Below are 14,983 nucleotides of genomic sequence, written 5' to 3' on the forward strand. Positions count from 1 at the left end.
GAATTTAAATGAATCTTTCTTCAATATTTTCTCTAAGGATTCAACGGGACAAGAAGGGTATTTGTGGAACTTCGTATCTTGGAAGAAAAAGCTAACTTGACCCGGAAAAAAAGGAATACTTATAACCAGCCGTTTGGGAAATTAAACGGGTGACTGTCCCAAAAAAGGTTTTCTTGTCTTGTTTCGCATTGTTTATGAAACAGGTCACTCGATTGCTGTCTTCATGAAAGGAGGTTCTGAAGCAAGGAATTAGCATCAATAAATCATGAACCAAATGACTTTCAACTAATAACTTCGCGAAAACAGTGGACTTTCAATTTGGCAATCTTCAAAAGGGAGTCAAAATGCGTTGTTCGGCCCAACAGTTGGCTGTGCTTTGTCTCATTTGTTTACCCTCCTTAAGCTACGGAAAATTTACAGCTGAGAAAGTATCTCGCAAGCATAGCACAGACAAAGTTGGAAACAGTACTCCAAGAAGACTTAAATCCTCGAGGTCTCCGAACCTGTCCAAGAAGTCTAAGGAAACAGGTGTAGCGGTGAAAGGAACACGAAAGAATCTTCTCGACCCTTTAATTTCTAGTTACGAAGGACCACACTTCTCCGAAGCTCCGTTACCAATTCACATCGAGCATATCAAAGATTACCCGGTTGCTGTACCAGTCAAGAAGGAAACTGCTGAACACATTTTACATGTGCACATTCATGACAGTGAGTTTGTTTTCTCATATTAGATTTTTGAAACCAATTTCAAAACACTTTTGGTTAATGTTCATAGATAAAGAAATAATTGAAAGCCTGACGCCTCTTTGTGTAGAACATGAAAACAATTCAATATTTAGATAAAAGACGGAAAATTAAAGAAGAACAAAAGGACTCAATAGGACCACTTACTTTAGGATTGAAATTTGTGTTGAGACCCTTAGTTTGTACTTTGAACGAAGCGCAAACTTAAAATGTACTGTCTTCATACATCTCGCACAAAACCGGTTCAGAGTCAGATGAGATTGAATCAGGCTCTCGTTTTTCAAACATGTACTTTGTATGCTTTTTGATCGAGTAAGTGCAATCTCTTTCATTCAGTATCCCATTGTTTTGTTAAGCAACTGGTTCATAGAATAAATCTCGTGGATATTTATTCAACCTTTTTGTCTTGCAAAGTTTCAAATGCACCTAACCATTCCAAAAATTCTTTAAACGCGATCATGTATAGCTTGTTATCTTTTCAGAAAATCCTTGCAAAAATGGCGGAGTACTTTCGGGAGAAGAATCAGGAAATTATCGCTGTATTTGCCCACCTCAGTACGTTGGATCCACTTGTGAAAGTAGGTTTTCCCTAAAAAGAAGGACGGCATGTTTAGAGATAATCAATGCTAACAAGTTGGACATTGGCGTAGTGAAATTAGAACTGTGAATCGTTGACACTTTCGTGCAGTCGAGGAGAGAGTCAGTAACTTTCGTATCGTTAACTCACCAAAAGACACACTAAGTCAAACAGGCAAATACTTAGTTCAAGTACCGTGATAACTGTTTGAGTTCTCGTGTAGGTGTGAATCTTAAGAAAATATTATTGACCATATTACTTGACATTGCGTTTAATGGCTGATTAACACTCTGACCTAGACCAACATTGTTTCAAGCTGTAACTTTTTGTTATTTAATAATGTCTTGATTCTGATTTTATTCATTTTCTTAAGTACAACAGCACTGTTTTTCTGAACCATGCAAGAATGGAGGAAAGTGCTTAGAGATTAGCAATGGTTATAAATGCACATGCCTTGCTGGTTTCACTGGCAATGACTGTGAAGGTAAGAATCAATTAATTAATGAGAATAATGGCAATTTTTAATGTGTTATATACAAATTCTTGCGTTTTGTTTTCAACCCAAATGAGGTTTTGTTGATTCCTCACAATATGGCAATTGTTTCAGACAGAGCCTTTTGCTCCCCTAACCCTTGTGAACATGGAGGTACATGCGTTGAGACTCTTCAAGGCTATAAATGCGTGTGTCAAGACGGTTACAAGGGCGATAACTGTAAAGGTAAGAGGAAAACCTTGACCATTCACAGTAGATTTTTGTAGGGGTTTCATTTGAAATTTAGTTGAAGATACACGTCTTGAAAAACTAGAAGCATGTTTGAATTCGTTGGTCACCACACATTGTGTTAGCACGCATTGATGATGGATTGGGTGCAAGATATTCCAATTATAAAGATTTCAATCGGTTCCTTCCGTTTAATATGCAAAGCATTGTACTAGATACAAACGAGGTCGCACACCATTTTAGCTGTACGCCAATACATTTCTCTGGATGAGTCAAACAAAATTATGTTTGGCTGAAATCAAACATTCTCAGGCAAGCTTCTTTTTGAAAATTAAATCGTTGAAGAAAAGCTTAGTTTTAAGTCTATGAAAGCTGAATGAACATGATAAATTCTCAAATTTAGACAATGTTTTATCGGAATAGATAATGATGCTTGTTGGCCAAACCCTTGCCAACATGGCGCAAGCTGTGAAACCATAAATGGTTCCCCACGATGTCTGTGTCAACCGCAATATCATGGAACTTACTGTCATGGTAAGTGAGCGCTTTGAACGCGTAACTGTAGCTCAGTGATAGCTAAATATTGCAAAATGGCGTTTTCTAGCTTACTCATTACGGGATAAAGATTAAACCTAAATTGAAGCAAACTACCAGACATGGACAGCTCAAGAAACATGTTTTTAGTTTATTTTAGATATTCTTTGAAGCAATCTCATCAACCAGAACGGTCAGTTCGTTTAATATAAACGAGGTAAATAAAATTTCCAAAGGTTTTTTAGGCGTTTGTATGCCTATTGTATCGACGGCATTGGAGTTCACGGCCGCATGGACTTAAGAGATATTTAAAAGAAGCGTATGGTCGCTGTGCATGTCCAGTTCAATCTGTGCAAGCCGTAAAGCGGTCAAATACCACTTTACCCACCATGAAACACTTCGATGTGTTTTAATTATACACTTTTGATTTGTCTACCTTGGCTTGCAGTCAACAACTTTATCACTTGGTTCTCTGCTGCTTTCCTGCCTTAGAAATTCATCAGTATCGATCTTGTATTATTAATTTTGTTTCTCAGAGAGATATATCTGCTTCATGAATCCTTGTCATAATGGAGGGATATGCGTAGAAAATCCTTTGGCCCCTTGTCTTTGTCCAAATGGATACGTAGGAAAATACTGCATTGGTAAGAATTTTTTTCTGTTACAGTGATCATATACTATACCTTATATCTCAAAGGAAAAAACATGCTAATTTGATACACATCCTTTCTTCCTAAGATCACGTGTGTCGACCAAATCCATGCCTGCACAAAGGCACTTGCAAAGTAGTAGACCATCCATCGGGGTCCAGGAACAAGAGATGGAATTATCGCTGCACATGTCCGGAATGGTATCGAGGGCATATTTGTCATAGTAAGTATAGATAAAAAGAAAAAGATAGCACTGTGTATTAAAGCATTTTAGGTTATTCGTTTAACAACATTTGAGTGAAGTGCTCTGTTTAACGCATGTTATCACGGCCTGTTGTCACTACGTATCAAAGCATTTTCAGGTTATTCGTCTAACAATATTTTAATGAAGTGCTCTATTTACCACCTGCTATCTTAAGTTCCTCATCCGTGCATTCGTCAACCTTGCCTAAACGGTGGGACTTGCATGGATGCCTTCACTTCCAAAGAGGAAAACGAGGAGCAACCTGTTTATGACGTAGCGCTCCCTTGGACACACTTGCACTTCCATTGCCAGTGTCCTCCTGGTTTTAAGGGATCCAGGTGCGAAAGTAAGTCCACAGAAAATTCATTCATTCACTGCGGTACTTGTAATAATCATGTCGACCCGTTCTAGAGTGTTGCTAACTCGAAACCTTTGATAATGCGATTCTTGTTGGTTAGAGAATCCCCTTTTGTTATATTTCTGAAAATTTCGTGGTGATTGCAGTTGAGAAATTGCAAAAAACAAAAAAAATTCCATCGTGATTTTTTTTATCCTTTGCTTTTATCCATTTGTTTTTTCTTTCAGTCTTTTAACGAGTTGCAACAAGAGCATTTTGACTAAATATCAGTTTCGAAGTCGCCACGGTCCCATTAAAAAAAGAGCGAGAATTCTCTTTGAATTAAAAAAAGTTAGAGATAGAGATGAATCCAATAAATCATGTCTATAAAAGAAAAACATTCTGTGAGCGACTTGAAAATGATTGATAATTTTTTTTTGTTCTAAAATCACTCAAATTATCGTTTCAGCTGATGTTTGTTCGTTGTGTCATCGTTTGGCTGAATGTAGTGACCATCATTGTGTTTGCAAGCGTGGCTACGTTGGAAACGGAAATTATTGTAAAAGTAAGTGCGGCGTGGAAAAAGCTATCTTCGCATGTAGTAAACTGACAAGGTGTATTTGGTTCGGCAGTCGCGAGGGCCTGGGTCAGCTTATTTCTGTCATGGCAGTGCATACTACATATTTCGTGCGCTTTATTCTACATTGGAAAATACCTCAAGCTAAAGCAAACACGAAAACATTTTGAAATGGAAAATGGAGGAGGTGAAAAAATAGCTGAGGTGACCCTGTAAGTTCCTTCCATTTCATAAAATGGAATCAGAATGGGTTTATTTTTAATTACGTGTACTATCCTTCAATCAATGCCCAGAAACCACGGTTCACACCATTATGGAACTTTCCAGTCACAAATAAAATTGTAGATTCGAGTAAATGATTTGATAGATAACGATAACTATGTTAAATTTCTTGCAGAGCCAACAAATAGGTGTCATCCCAATCCCTGCCTTAATCAGGGAACGTGCTCTGAACGACAGGACGGCAGTTACGACTGTGAATGTGTCCCAGGATATTGTGGTCTTCATTGCAAAGGTACCTTAATTTTTCTTGAAGAGAGAAATAAGACAAGAAGTATTCAAGTCAAGTCTAAACTCGAGAAGTGGCAAATTAATCATGGTTCCTTCAATTGTTGGTACCTCCTTGAGGCAGTTTACATTTGTTTCGTGAAAAAGTCGTTTCGCGACATTTCAAGAAGTCATTTTAATAAAAAATATTAAGATAGGATGCTGCTTCGCTGATCCCGGTCATTATATACGGTTAGGTTGTAGCACGTTTACTTGGCAATCAAAATTCCGTCAACTGAACTTTATAAAGACAAAAATATAATTGAAATCGACGAAAAAAAATAAGGGAGTTATGACGAACCTCTTTATTGGTATATAGAGGATCCTTTGTTTGGTGTTCTCTTACTTTCCCTGTGCAATTAAATACCGGATGTCTTTTACCTTCGTCCATCACTTTGGAAATGTTCTATTGCTTAACTACTCAATATGTATGAATAGGATAGGTGCAAATTAATATATTCTAGAGGAAAGGGAATCAATATCAGTATCTGGGAAACTGCCCATCTACCCCTCCCCTAACCCAACATTAATCCTAACTTGTCATCAATTGACTGTTGTTGGGTTAGGGAGGGGTAGGTGGGCAGTTGCCCAGATACTGATATTGATCCAGGGAAGGCATTGGGTTTAAAAAGAGATTTACTTTTCAACAGATATTTGTGAACCATGTTTGTTACGGCCATGCCTTAATGGAGGAGAATGTATCCCAAAGGGTGAGGAACGTATCTGTATTTGCAAACCGCCTTACCTTCAACCTGACTGTAATGGTAAGTAGAAATGATATTCAGTGACTCGGGAAATTTATGCTATGAACTAAAGTGTACCTCTCGTCTATCTATTTGCAAAGTCATTTACTCCAGGCACCCCACCTAGAAGAGTATGAATGCTCGTGTGCACATTTGTGGAGCTTAAATCCATAGAATCAATTCATTTTCTTCTCGTAATTATGGGTTCTTATTGAATAATGTGACTGAAAGTTTTAGTTGCTTATGTTGTGGTTTATTTTTGGAAATCAACGAGCGTTCCATTTTGGGATATTATATATAAGTCAGTGAATTAATAGATATATCTCTTAAGCTGGCTTCTCTCGTTGATTCAACAAAGCTCGGTATAACGTTAGCTTGCTTCTTTTCAGAGACCGCTGTTAATCGATGTATTCCAAATCCTTGCAAAAATGGTGGTACGTGTAGGTCTTTGCCAGAGAAAGATGACTACATTTGCGACTGCGTCGGTAAATTCTCTGGAAAGGATTGCGCCAGTGAGTAAGGTTTTGTCATTATTTCTTCAAGCACACGCGCAAAAAAATGATCAAGCAAATTAACACCGTAATACCAGAAATAATGCAGAACTTTCCTTTTCATGACCACTTCGGCGCATACTGCATATCATAAAATTTATTAGAGCACCTTACGCTACGGAGTACGTGCAACACGCCCAGGGATTGCATAATGATCCAAAGTTAATAAAAAATAATACCTTCCTACTGACCAAGCGCTAGGGCCATACTGGGGAATATTGGCCCGAACGCATGGCAGTACGGACCGAGCGCAGCGAGGTCCGTACAAAAACGGACGAGGGCTAACACTCGCCTGTACGGCTCGCACAAGTGAGGTTAGTAGTTTATTTTAAGGCACGTAGACCAAACCTGTTTATTTTGAATTTACCGGCTTTCGAGAAAATAAATACAGGGCTTATGACCGTTTTCGTGGAAACGGTCCGTATGGCAATATCCAAACAAAGTATGAACCAATCAGAACGCTCGGATTTACCTCAGGGCTACCTTGCTATACAACAACTTCTTATCATCCGATTTCAAGTGGGTTCTGATAAGAAAATTCCATGACTGTACTTCCTGGTTCTATATTGGCTCAACCCTAGGTTGAGATGCCTTCCATCATTGATTCCCTAAGGATTCTCTATTTTACCAAGTCAATTATACGAAACAAAACTAAAAAAAATTTAAGAAATGACATATAGACAGCAGTCTGTGTTTGATTGTTTAATAAATGTTCTTTCTTACAGACTGCGACTGCCCTAAGGCCAAACCACGACCAGATGGGAAAGAGGTAATTGACTCTGAATGCGACGCAATTGGGGAATGTTTTTGTCCAGTTGTTTCTGGTGTTCCTAAAGTCACATTTACGGAGGTCGGCTGCGTTCTTGACCGTAGGTTACAAGATTGTTAAGTTTTAATCCTTTAAATTTAGCAAACAAAATCATGTCTGCGCAATCGTTACTTTGGTTTACTTGGTAAAGTAAAGCTTTGATGTGCATAACATCATAGATTCTGCGAGATTCCTCGGCAGAGCCCTGCAAAATTTGTAGGCTTTGTTAAGAACGTGAGTGATTGTAAATTGATAGGCGAAGAGCTGCAATTATGATTGCGCAGTCAATATTTTGAATAGTAAGTAAATGAGTACGTGATGAGTAGCAAGAATGAGAAAGAAAATTTTATTAGTATGGTATCTACGTAGTAAATCCTAAGTGTAATTGCAAGTTTAGCAATTAATATTTACCTCCAAGCATCCGAAGAAACAAAATCGCGCGTAATTTCATTCTCAACCATTTTTTCGGTATACTGACTGAAATAAACTGACTTTTTTGGGTTTCTGTGTGTTATACACTGAAATAATGATTCACCGAAGTGTAGATGGAATTGGTGGATATTCACTCACTATTCTGGCCTTATCAATTTTTATGCGGGTCACCATTTAAACTAGCTTGGAGCCGAACTGGGCCAGCTTGTCTAAATATCGTAAATACAAATATATACGTGTATGCATAAAGATTAAAAAAAAAAAAAAACAAGAAACAAGACTTACTGAAAGCTTTTGTTCTTGAACTTCAGGCCAAAGCCTTTGCTTTAGTGAACCATGCAAGAACGGAGGAACATGCGTGACTATTTTAAATGGATTCATATGTGAATGCCCTCCTCCATTTTACGGAACTTTCTGTGAATGTAAGTCCTACTGTTACCAACAGCAATGATCTTCATGTTTTTAGCAGGCTACGACAAATAGTTACTTGGCCTAGGTTAACGCGATTATTTTATACCAATGAGATATATACGGCTAGCAAAGAGGGTTTCAAGTCATATTTCATATCTTTCTTGATAAATAATAACGTCTCATTGAAATCACTTCGAAGCTGCGTCAATAGAGTGACCCTACATTATCAACTCAGACGTATACTCAATCTTTTCCTCTAGGCACTTCCTGTATATGTGAGCAACCGTGTAAGAATGGTGCTACCTGTGTTGACATTGCAACAAAACAATACCAATGTACTTGTCCCCCTGGTTACCAAGGTCCTAACTGTTCAGGTATGTTAGTCATTTAATAGTTAAGCTTTCAGTTGTTAATCCAACCAGAATATGCAGGGAGATTGTCGTATAAATCGTTTCAACCACAAAATTAACGACTGTTTTCCAGAATAGAACCATTCATTTTTACATTTTTCGACCACGAGGTCGCGTAAATCACGTGACATAAAAGTCACTAATGCAATGGGACACAATTCGTGCAAACAAAATAAAAAATGAATAAAAACTAAACAAAAAGTCAACTTCCAGTCGCAACAGAGATATTTCTCTTAGTAAATGTTTAGCCATCGAAATGAATTGAAGTAGCTCACATTTAGATGACGTGAGTTCTTAAGGATTGCAAACAATACCCTTAACTCAGCGGTGATAAAAAGAAAATACCTAGTTGTTGTAATATTCCTTTTTCCTTACGTGCCTACACTGCCTTGTGTGCGCAATGTGGCTGAGTGGCGAGGGCAGTTGGCTTGTGATCTAGTGGTCCCGGGTTTCAGTCCTCCACACAACTGCTCGCCGGATTTTCTTCCAGTTGCCCCGAGTTTAACACCTTGGCTGCACCTTGCTTGTATATAGTCAACTGGTCTGCCCACTGTCTTTTGGGATTTTTAAACACTGTGTATACATTCATTCATCCATTTATTTCCTCATTTATTCCCTCGTTCGTTTAGGCCCTAAAAAGCCCTATTGGGGAAGTGGTCGTTTAAGTATATCTCCATATATAATACACATGTACGTACGGATTGAACTGCATTTCAGCAATGAAATTGGTATTATACACTAATTAATTAATTGAGTCACAAATAACGTGATGCCTTGTTTGGCAATTATAGATTAGGAGAGAATGTCCATTCCACTCCCCTTATGCTATTTAACGTAGGGCAAATAAAAATAATACCTTACAGTGAGAGATTCTGCGTCTCTTTTGCATTTACAGCCCCAGTGACACCAACAGAAAAGCGTTGTATAAATGTCACTTGCCTACATGGAGGCACTTGTGTAGAGCGTCCAAATGGATACGATTGCATCTGCACACCACAGTACACAGGACCACATTGTGGAGGTAATCGCCACTTTTTGAAATATGAATAGGTCCCGATTGATCTCTCAGATCAAGGAAAAAATGTGCAACCGAGATTTAAAGGGAGGAGAGTTCTTCAATTTTTTTACTCTCCAAAATATGGCAATTGATGGTTGCTGAAAAAAATGATGTGAATTTTAAGGCTGCCTATGTCTGAAGAATATACCCAAAGACAATTGTTCATGAAAATTATTACTCTTGCTCAGTTGACAAGTGCGCTAATTGTCACGAGGAGGCAGAATGTGTATATGGACGTTGTCGATGTAGAGAAGGATACGTTGGAACTGGATACGTTTGCGAGAAAGGTCAGTTTACCTGTAACGATCGAGTTGCAGTTTCAAGTACTTTATTTCAGATAGAGTTTAGTAAAGAATCTAATATCAACGATACTTTTAAATATGCGACAGTTGTTGACAACTTATCAGGCTAATACTGATTTTATTGTCTTGTATTACATAAGCAGATAAGGAAAAAGAATGTGGCATCTGTCCTGTTCATCATCACTGTGCCCAGGGAGTCTGTGTATGTATTCCAGGGTTCATTTGTCAAGGTAAAGGCAATATTCATGCCACTGGAATTTCCATGCTACTTTGAGTTGCATCGTATACAGTGTTTTTTCTTTATCGTTTAATGGCTCGAGTTTATGCACTCGTGTTTTTTTCTTCGGGAAAACTTTAGTTTTCCTACTTGGCAAAATATTCTGGCTCTTGACAGAATAATCCTATCATTACTATTTCATTTCGTTTAGATGGGCATACGAAATTCATTACCCCATTTCTCTGAACCAATAGGAAGTTGGTTCCTTTCAACTGACTGGGGCTTGACTTCTTTTTATACTAATCAATTTTTTTGTCCCATTCTTTCCAATTGCAGATAGCGGGCGTTAGAGACGATTCATAACGTATTCAGTTTTGGAAATTATTCTATTGAACGATTGAAACCTCAGAGATTTTTAACATGACGCAGTTATGATGACGAAACTTAACTGTAATATATGATTTCAAAAAATAAGCAAATCCATTGAAACAAACAAAGAAAGAAAAAACAGAAAAAGAGAGAGAAAAAAAATCATTTGTAGCTAATCTAATGGCATACACACGGGCCACATTACCGATAACTTGGACCAGGTTTGGCTTCCATGGCGGCATCTTTTTTTTTCTTTGTATGCAGCATGTGGCATAAAATTAATATTTACTTGATTTCAAGTATCTAGGTAAATTATAAATTGTAACGTAACCTTGAGTAGTGATAGCTTTATGTTCAGTTTATTGTAAATAGCTATGTTGCTTTATAAAGACAATAAAGCCGTGTGCCAAGTGCGAAGTGCACGCAAGGAACTGTTTTTGGAAACATCAAAAACGTAAATTACACGTATCTCTAATTAACATTGGAAGAAGTCGATTCATTAATCCAAAAATTTTGAAGGATGTCACACCCTTCAAACCGTGAGAATCAGAATAAGAATTAGGATTTTAGGAAAGGGTTGGGCTGGATAACTATTCGGATCTGATTCGACCTAATGTGAGTGCTTTCGAAGTCCTTGTCCTCAGCAACTGCTTCAGTCATGCATACGTTACCAAACTGAATTAGTCTCCAACTAGAGCAGGAAAATGAAAAAATGAATAAATAAGCAAATGAACGAGAGATATATAACAAAATGACTGAATCAATTTAGATAATTACAAAAAACATACATCGACTCACCTATTTTCTGACAAGTGTTATCAATAAAGTAAAATCCCGCGATACAAGCGCATTCTCCGCCAACACAGACGGCGTTTAGCGGACAGGTGTTACAGAAAGACACTGAAAACAATAAAATAAACTTAAAATGCAACAATGCCTTTTTTATGAGTGGATAAAGAACCTTAACGCTAATTTTGACCACTAACAGTTACTTGTAAATTTTTTTCGCTCATTGTATCTCGGACATCACTTATGGCAGCTCCAAAGTTAAATTAATGCTCTGAGATGATTTCTGATATGATCAGAGTTAAACTCTATCACATTATTTCTTCAATCTCAGTAGGATTTTTTGTAGATATTGCACTGATTAAAGTCTTCAGGCAACATTTTTAGGAAGAATCTAGAGATATATATATATGTGCACATTTTGATTGTGTTGTGTCTTTAACGACAGGGAGCTAATTGTAAATAACACGCTTACAGGTTGATAACTAAGGGTTAAAAATACAGCTTATTTTACAATGAAACTCTAGAAATCTTGAACACCAGAGATTATTTTCTGAAATGCTTTGTGTTGGAGGTAAACAAAGTACCCATTAGAGAGAATTCTCTTGTAACCAATTTGTTAGAACGCGATGAACACTCCATTCATACTCTAGATGTTCATGGTGTGGGTTTCACATCAAAAAGGATCATTTAAAAATAATAATTTGGTATTACTTTACCTGGTTTACAATCTCCATGAAATCCACTTCCTTTGTAGCCCGGTCTGCATTTACAACGGCCATTGTAGCATATGGCATGGACATCACAATCCATGCACTTGTCACCTAAAGCAAGAAAAAAGTAAAGCATCAATGTCAGTATCTGAGCAATTACAAACCTACTCCTGCCCCAACCCAAAAAAATAGGTTGGTGTTGGGTAAGGGGAGGGGTATAAAAAGCCAAATCAAACCATTTAGAACATCCTCTACCATAGCATTTAAATCACGACTGTTATTGAACTTTTCAGCTTCACTAAAGATTAAAAAAAAACTAGATTTTTGGTCAATTTTTCAATTGCACTGCATATCCAAAAATTCGTAAAAACTCTTATCTCTATAACAGCCTTCACATGCACCTAGGTTCATTGAACATGTTTTTATTAAATGGATCGAGAGATTTTTGTCTTTTTTTTTGCACAAATTTAAGTAGTATAAACTTTGTGCAGTAAATTTAAGTGTTCTTGGCTTCATAAACGTAGAGTATTTATTGCTTACTTACGCTCACAGTATCTTCCATGGTACTGCTTGGAGCAGCTACATTCAAGGCTGTTCTGTCTCACTTGCCTGCATTTTCCACCATTTTGGCATGGGTTGGGATGACAAAGACTTCGGTTATCTGATCAGTTTGATAAAACAGTAAAACATTAAGCAACAAATATATACTAAGTCATACGACTTATGTTACATCTATTTTTCTGTCTCACAATGAAAAGATAAGTAGTACGCGAGGTTTTCTGTTGAGCGATTTAAGGTTTAAGGCGAGGGGAAGAGGGGCAACGAATGGGCAACCTTTTAAAGCCGTATTTGACCCATTGGCTTTACTCTTGCTAGATCAAGCAGATTAGGCGAGTAGATGATTTACAGAAAATCTGCAGTAGGACGTGAAAACTCTGGAGCGAAACATTTTTAAAAAGATGATTAGACAAATAAAATGAAACAAACCAGTTGTAAAAGATCTAGAAAACCTTTACCTGTTGTGTTAACGTGCATCAGGCATAGAGGGGGAAGGTAACTTGGAGGACACTTGCAGAAAGGCTTCGTTCCCACAACTATACAAGTTCCACCGTTCTTGCAATATCCAGGAGTACAAATCTCGTCAACTTGTTGACATAAAAGGAAGGAATCATTCTTTAAACCAAACAAGCAATCGAAACAGAAAAAACAAACAAACAAAAGAAAACAAAGTACCAAAACAAAACCAAACCGAAAACACAGCAACACAAAAAGATTAGTAATTCACGGACTAAAATGCATTTAAATATTTAGGGAGCATTCTTGAGTCTGTTACCGTCGTTTCTTTGTTTTGTTTTGTTTTGTTTTTTTGTTTGTGAGTGTTTTGTTTGTTTGTTTGTTTACATTAAATAACAGTAGTTGAATATCGACGGAATGGAAAACCGCGTAATGGCGATTGAAAGGAACAGCCAAAAACAAATTCTAACTTTAACTAATGGGCTAAAAACAGACTTACTGTTACAATTTTGACAGCGATCTCCCGTGCATGGCTCAGGACATTGACAAGTGAAGGACAAATTGTCAGGGTCAGCAGAACACACACCGCCATTTTGACACGGATTACTATCGCAGGGATCCTGTCCTGGATAAAGTAAAAAAAGTGGCCTATGAGATTGAGCAACATGAACGACTAGTTTTGTTATAAAACATTGCCTCGAGCAATGGTAATGTTGGGAAATTTGTCCGAGAACTTAATCTGTTCCGAGAATAGAGAAGGTTTTTGAGCTTCGCGGAACAAATGATATCAAGGTAAAAAAAATAATACGTGTGAGTCAAATTCCTTGTATTGCGTTTATTATCTTTTACTTGCAGAACCCGAGACAGAACGTGGAGAAGAAGTTTACCGTCGAAAACGGTTGATAGACTATAGGGAAAAAACATTACTTTTCTCTGCTCCCGTACCATAAGTTAATTTTGCACAAAGAATGGTCTACAACTGAAGACTTTGAATAATTTAGATTAGGACTGAGGCCTCGCAACTTCGTGAGCGGAGGCAAAATAAAATTAGCAATGATTTTGTTAAAAAAAAATATATATATAATAGATAATTGGAGTATATAAATATGAGGGTTTCTCGTGATTTTTATTGGCTGCAAACGGCTCTAAGCAAGATCATTGAGCATAAGTTGAGCATTAGGTATGTGCTTCTGGCCATAGTTAAGCTTGGTAGGATCGAAACTGACGTGGACCTATTTACATCTAAGAAGCAAAATTTGCGTGTGGTTTTAACATAAGGAATCCTTCAAATAACTACTAGAGGGGGAGACATCTGGAAAACTATAATGTAGGTTAGATAAAATGTCTTGCTTACTTGACTCTACGCAGCCTCTCTCTGTCTTAGAGTGCGTTTTACCGTTGTAACTTGGGCAGTAACACTCTCCATCTTCTTTGCACTGTTGAGCGAGAATGGGAGGAACCCACAAAGGATCTCCTTTTGGACAGTCACATGCTAAGCGCCAAAAATAAAAAAAAATTATTGATAAAATCAGTAATCACTGAATAATAAATCATGATTACCGAGGATGTTCTCCATTTCTTTAAGATATGTGTCTGTTCAGTTGATGAGGAATAAAATTAGTGGAATGAGGTTTCCATAGTTGTACGGAGTAGTTCTCCTTTATTCGTTTGTTAAGTTTAAATGATAACTGCACACAAAACAAAACAAAAAAAAAACATAAAAACAAAAAAACAAACAAAAAAACAAGTATATAAATTGAATATTAGAGGTGTGAATATATATATATATATATATATATATATATATATATAGCATCGGGGATTATTTAACAATATCCACTGAGCCTTAGGCGAATGATTATTTTAGTGTAATTACTTAGATGCTTTCGGATTCCTTAATAAAAATCCGTTTTGATGTTAAAACAATTCTGTTTTAACAAGAGAATATCAACATATTTTCTTTGTTTCGGCTATTCTTATTACTGGTATCGAGATAAAGAGTCAGTTTCTACTAGAATTTGATAGGTCTATAGAATTCAAACAGACTTAATGGCATTGTTTGTGCCCTTAGGAAATGAATTTTCTATATCGCGTTATATATATATATATATATATATAATAAATAAAGAAAATTCATTTCATTGTATATATAGATTCATTGTATATTAGTATGTAATTAATGTGAGCCCTTATTTGACTCGTTAATTATCGTCGTAATTATGACTATTATCATCATTATC

General features: G+C 36.9%; 2 protein-coding genes across 4 annotated transcripts in view; one reads left to right on the forward strand and one right to left on the reverse strand.

Moving 5' to 3' along the window:
* Positions 1-11,161, forward strand: LOC149053403 (uncharacterized). 2 transcript variants are annotated; one of them, XM_089189624.1, is made up of 19 exons: positions 8-708; positions 1,227-1,322; positions 1,695-1,805; positions 1,929-2,039; positions 2,466-2,576; positions 3,113-3,220; positions 3,315-3,449; positions 3,646-3,816; positions 4,277-4,372; positions 4,782-4,898; positions 5,581-5,694; positions 6,063-6,185; positions 6,950-7,093; positions 7,776-7,886; positions 8,136-8,249; positions 9,181-9,306; positions 9,531-9,629; positions 9,788-9,874; positions 10,198-11,161. In XM_089189624.1, exons 1-19 carry the CDS (start codon positions 345-347, stop codon positions 10,209-10,211), a joined length of 2,352 nt encoding a protein of 783 aa, XP_089045750.1. In that variant the 5' UTR covers positions 8-344; the 3' UTR covers positions 10,212-11,161. The 2 variants fall into 2 exon arrangements, with proteins under 2 accessions (XP_089045747.1, XP_089045750.1); XM_089189621.1 differs by having other exon boundaries at positions 1-708; positions 9,788-11,161.
* LOC113679502 (uncharacterized) overlaps positions 9,654-14,983 on the reverse strand; it is a 13,926-nt gene continuing 8,596 nt past the window's right edge. Inside the window, exons 13-19 of one of the 2 annotated variants that reach the window (XM_089189563.1) lie at positions 14,098-14,235; positions 13,243-13,368; positions 12,746-12,874; positions 12,274-12,390; positions 11,736-11,840; positions 11,029-11,130; positions 9,654-10,921 (exon numbers count right to left, since the gene is read on the reverse strand). In XM_089189563.1, the coding sequence (XP_089045689.1) occupies positions 10,911-10,921; positions 11,029-11,130; positions 11,736-11,840; positions 12,274-12,390; positions 12,746-12,874; positions 13,243-13,368; positions 14,098-14,235 (728 nt within the window). In that variant the 3' untranslated portion in view covers positions 9,654-10,910. Of the gene's footprint in view, positions 11,131-11,735; positions 11,841-12,273; positions 12,391-12,745; positions 12,875-13,242; positions 13,369-14,097; positions 14,236-14,983 lie in introns of both variants that reach the window. The other variant, XM_027196472.2, reaches the window with a different exon arrangement.

Source organism: Pocillopora damicornis, chromosome 1, assembly GCF_964200805.1.
Source record: "Pocillopora damicornis chromosome 1, jaPocDami1.2, whole genome shotgun sequence".
In the NCBI taxonomy this organism is placed as follows: domain Eukaryota; kingdom Metazoa; phylum Cnidaria; class Anthozoa; order Scleractinia; family Pocilloporidae; genus Pocillopora; species Pocillopora damicornis.